Raw genomic sequence first — 3,092 nt, 5'->3', positions numbered from 1 at the left:
CCTGCCGGTGCCGCGTCCCGCTGGGTGCCACCCCCGGGAGGGAGGCTGCGGGGACAGCACCGGGCTGGCAACCCTGTCGTGCACGGCACGGCGAGAACAGGGTTAACATCCAACAAGTGCCCACCGTATTCCGTGAGAGCAGCACTGCAAACACACGGATAAGATGTAAATCCCTCTGCCTAGGGACATAAAATACCCATTTTCCTCCGAAGTTCATCAGCTGAGGGCAGGGGAGGGAGGGGCGGCAGGAGGCTGTTTGTCCCCGAGAGAGGCAGCCAGACACTGTTCTGGTGTTTGGGAGGACGAACAAGCTGCTGGAGCCCTTTGGGAACACAGATGCTGCTTCTGCCTGGGGTTCTGCTGTGGCAGCGGGGCTGGGGGGGACTGCTCCCGAGGACTTCATGGGAGGAGAACTAAAACTAGATGGTTTCTTCGTCTCCAGGGTCAGGAGCATCTTTGAGCTCTCTCAAGCTTTACTAGTGCAGCTTGATCCCATCCTCCCACTGAAGCTTTTGCCAGGTCAGTGCTGGTGTGAGCTGCAGCCCCCTGAATGCCCACCTGAGCCTGCTCTGAGAGGGGCATGTGCAGACAAGAACAAGTCCGAGATGAGAGGCAGCTCTTGGAGCCAGATCAGACAGGCTTGCCCTCGGTGAGGTTCTCTTAGGTTCAGAATCCTCCTTCCAGTCAAGTTCACACATGACATCCCATATGTGATCGCCCTCTCCTTGAAGAACATATCCTGCAGAATCTCACACCAGGGCCTGCCCCATTCCCCTCGCTGGTCTCTACCTGCTGGGTGAAGAGTTTGTGACAACAGGAGCAAAAAGCTTGTGGGGAGGAGCAGTTTTGGAGGCCATCATTCGCCCCTGCTCAGCCAGAGCATTGGCTGCAGCCCTGGTCAGGTTTGCTGGGGCTGAACAATCACGAAACTGTGCAGCACCAGGAGGAAGGAGGGCTGTGCAAGGAAGGCGTGGTGTCCTGGCCAGGCTGGTGGGAGAAGCAAGCGCAGGACACAGGGCTGGAAGGGGCTGGAAGCACAGGTCCAGTCAATGCTCTTGTTGCAGACTCCCCCACAGAAGCTGAGGAGTTCACTGAGCCTCAGTTTTCCCATCTGTGGCATGGAAGTGACCTGTGACCAGCTGTGACCCAGAGCTGCTGGGGCAGGAAGCTTCTTTTTAACAAGAAAGACGAAAAGGTCTCCATCCATGCCATGAACAACCTTACCACGAACTGCTTACCACATCTGGAGTGTGTGAGCTCACCTGCACTCCTTGTCAGAAGCACACAAGGCCTCGTGCAGGGATGAGCTGCTGAGAAGGGCAGCAGTGACATACAGGGACAGCAAGTGACATGCTACTGGCACAGTCACCCAGAGACAGCAGGGTCATTGAGGGGTCTGTAGGTCACCGTGTGCACAGCACAACACCCACAGGAGCAAAGGAGCAGCAGGACAACAACAAGCATCAACAAGGAGCAATACTGACTAAAAGCATCTTCTAAGACAGTAAAAACAGGCTGCTAGCTTCAGAAAGCTCCCAAAAATTATTTTCTGAACATGTCAGAGCACAGGGTACTCACCAGGTTTTGTAGAGAACCCTGCAAGAGCTGGCTGACAATGAGCAAGGTGGTAGAACCCCAGACAGCTCAACTTTTGGCCAGTGGGAGCTCAGGTGACACATGCAGCAAAGCTCTGCTTACTTACACAGGCTTCCACTGCACCAGTCAGACACCAACCCAGAAGAGCTATGTTCCCTATGCAATAAGCCATGGAAGTTGCTTTTGATAATGTAAAAAGTACTGGAACTTGATTTTGGGTCCCACTAGCTGATGGGAACTGCATTCAGGAACAAATTGAATGTTTCCCCTTTGAAGCCTCTGTTTGATTTTGGGGCTCTCAGACCTCCCCTGGAGCCACAGTTGGGACACAGTGAGTGTCCCAGAGTAAACAGAGTTCTGCTGACCAAAAGTGATGTCACTAAAGCACTCTGGTACCTTGGGCCTGGCCCTTAGACCCCTCTTGAGGAGCCATCCCTGCCAGTGTTGCCCCCAGGACAGGCTGGCACCTGTCAGAGTACCAGACAAGGATGACAACAGCTCAATCAGCTCCTAGTTTTATTGTTGCAGCCCCCATTACAGACCCAGCACTGCTGGCACTGCTGAGGTGAGTGCTCACACGTTGTACCCGATGATGCCGCGCTTGCCGATGATCTCCCCGATGTAAAACCACATCAGCACCTCCGTGGCCACCAGGCCATTCCTCAGCGCATCCTGAAAGGAAAAAGCCACTGCTCAGATCCCACACTCCCATAACAGCTCCTCCCTCATTCCCACTGCCACATCCATGTCCTCCAGCAGTTCTCAAGGTGAAAACCCAGAAGTGCAGCAGTGTTTGCTGTGTTCGACCACCCCTCAACGTGTCCCATCACATAAATGTTCTACAGCATTAAGCACACTGTCAGCTATTGATTTTGGCTTTTTACAGCCCTTTCAAGGATCATTTCTTAGCCCACACACCGCAAACACACTAATTTCAAGGCCAACCGATGACACAGCTGATCCAGAAGGCTGGGATCATTCAGCCACCTATGGATGCTCCCTTCTCTAGGAGCAGAGGGGAACAATCACAGCCTGGTCCAAGCAGGGAAGAATTAAAGCAAATAAAATAAAACACTTTAAATTCTGGTCTCCTGAATTCCATGAGCTTCATATGTCGTTGAGAACAATTCCCACTGCTTCCCAAGGCAGGAGCAGAGCATGTCCTGGGTGGGTAGGAGGCTCCCGCTGGAGCTGCGCCCCGGCACTGTCGCATCCCGCCCCGCCGGTACCTTGACAGTGAGCTGCGCCAGGCGGCCGCTCTGGAAGGCCCTGACCAGGCCCTTCATGCTGTCGATGGCCCGCGGAATCTCGGCGGGGGTCGGCGGGGCCAGCTCCACCTTGGCGTAGTACCAGAACGTGGCCAAGCGCGGCTTCGAGTACGTGACGGCGGCTGCAGGAAGGGGAGCGGAGCGGACGGTGTTTTCCCAGCGGCGGGAGCCCGCGAGGCCTGCCCGGGCCCGGTCCCGCTGCCCTCAGCCCCGCGCGCCCCATCCCCT

The 3,092-nt window shown here is 55.4% G+C and overlaps 1 protein-coding gene across 1 annotated transcript in view; it reads right to left on the bottom strand.

Annotated features, from left to right (window-relative positions):
- Positions 1–2,095: 2,095 nt before the first annotated feature.
- Positions 2,096–3,092, bottom strand: part of ATP5MG (ATP synthase membrane subunit g) — a 1,711-nt gene continuing 714 nt past the window's right edge. Inside the window, exons 3-4 of the mRNA XM_031062396.1 lie at positions 2,826–3,062; positions 2,096–2,268 (exon numbers count right to left, since the gene is read on the bottom strand). Of these exons, the coding sequence (XP_030918256.1) occupies positions 2,170–2,268; positions 2,826–3,062 (336 nt within the window). The 3' untranslated portion in view covers positions 2,096–2,169. The remainder of the gene's footprint in view (positions 2,269–2,825; positions 3,063–3,092) is intronic.

This window comes from Geospiza fortis, unplaced genomic scaffold (genome assembly GCF_000277835.1).
Source record: "Geospiza fortis unplaced genomic scaffold, GeoFor_1.0 scaffold183, whole genome shotgun sequence".
NCBI classification, from domain to species: domain Eukaryota; kingdom Metazoa; phylum Chordata; class Aves; order Passeriformes; family Thraupidae; genus Geospiza; species Geospiza fortis.
The sequence above is the reverse complement of the archived record's forward strand: the minus strand, read 5'-3'. Positions and strand labels throughout refer to the sequence as shown.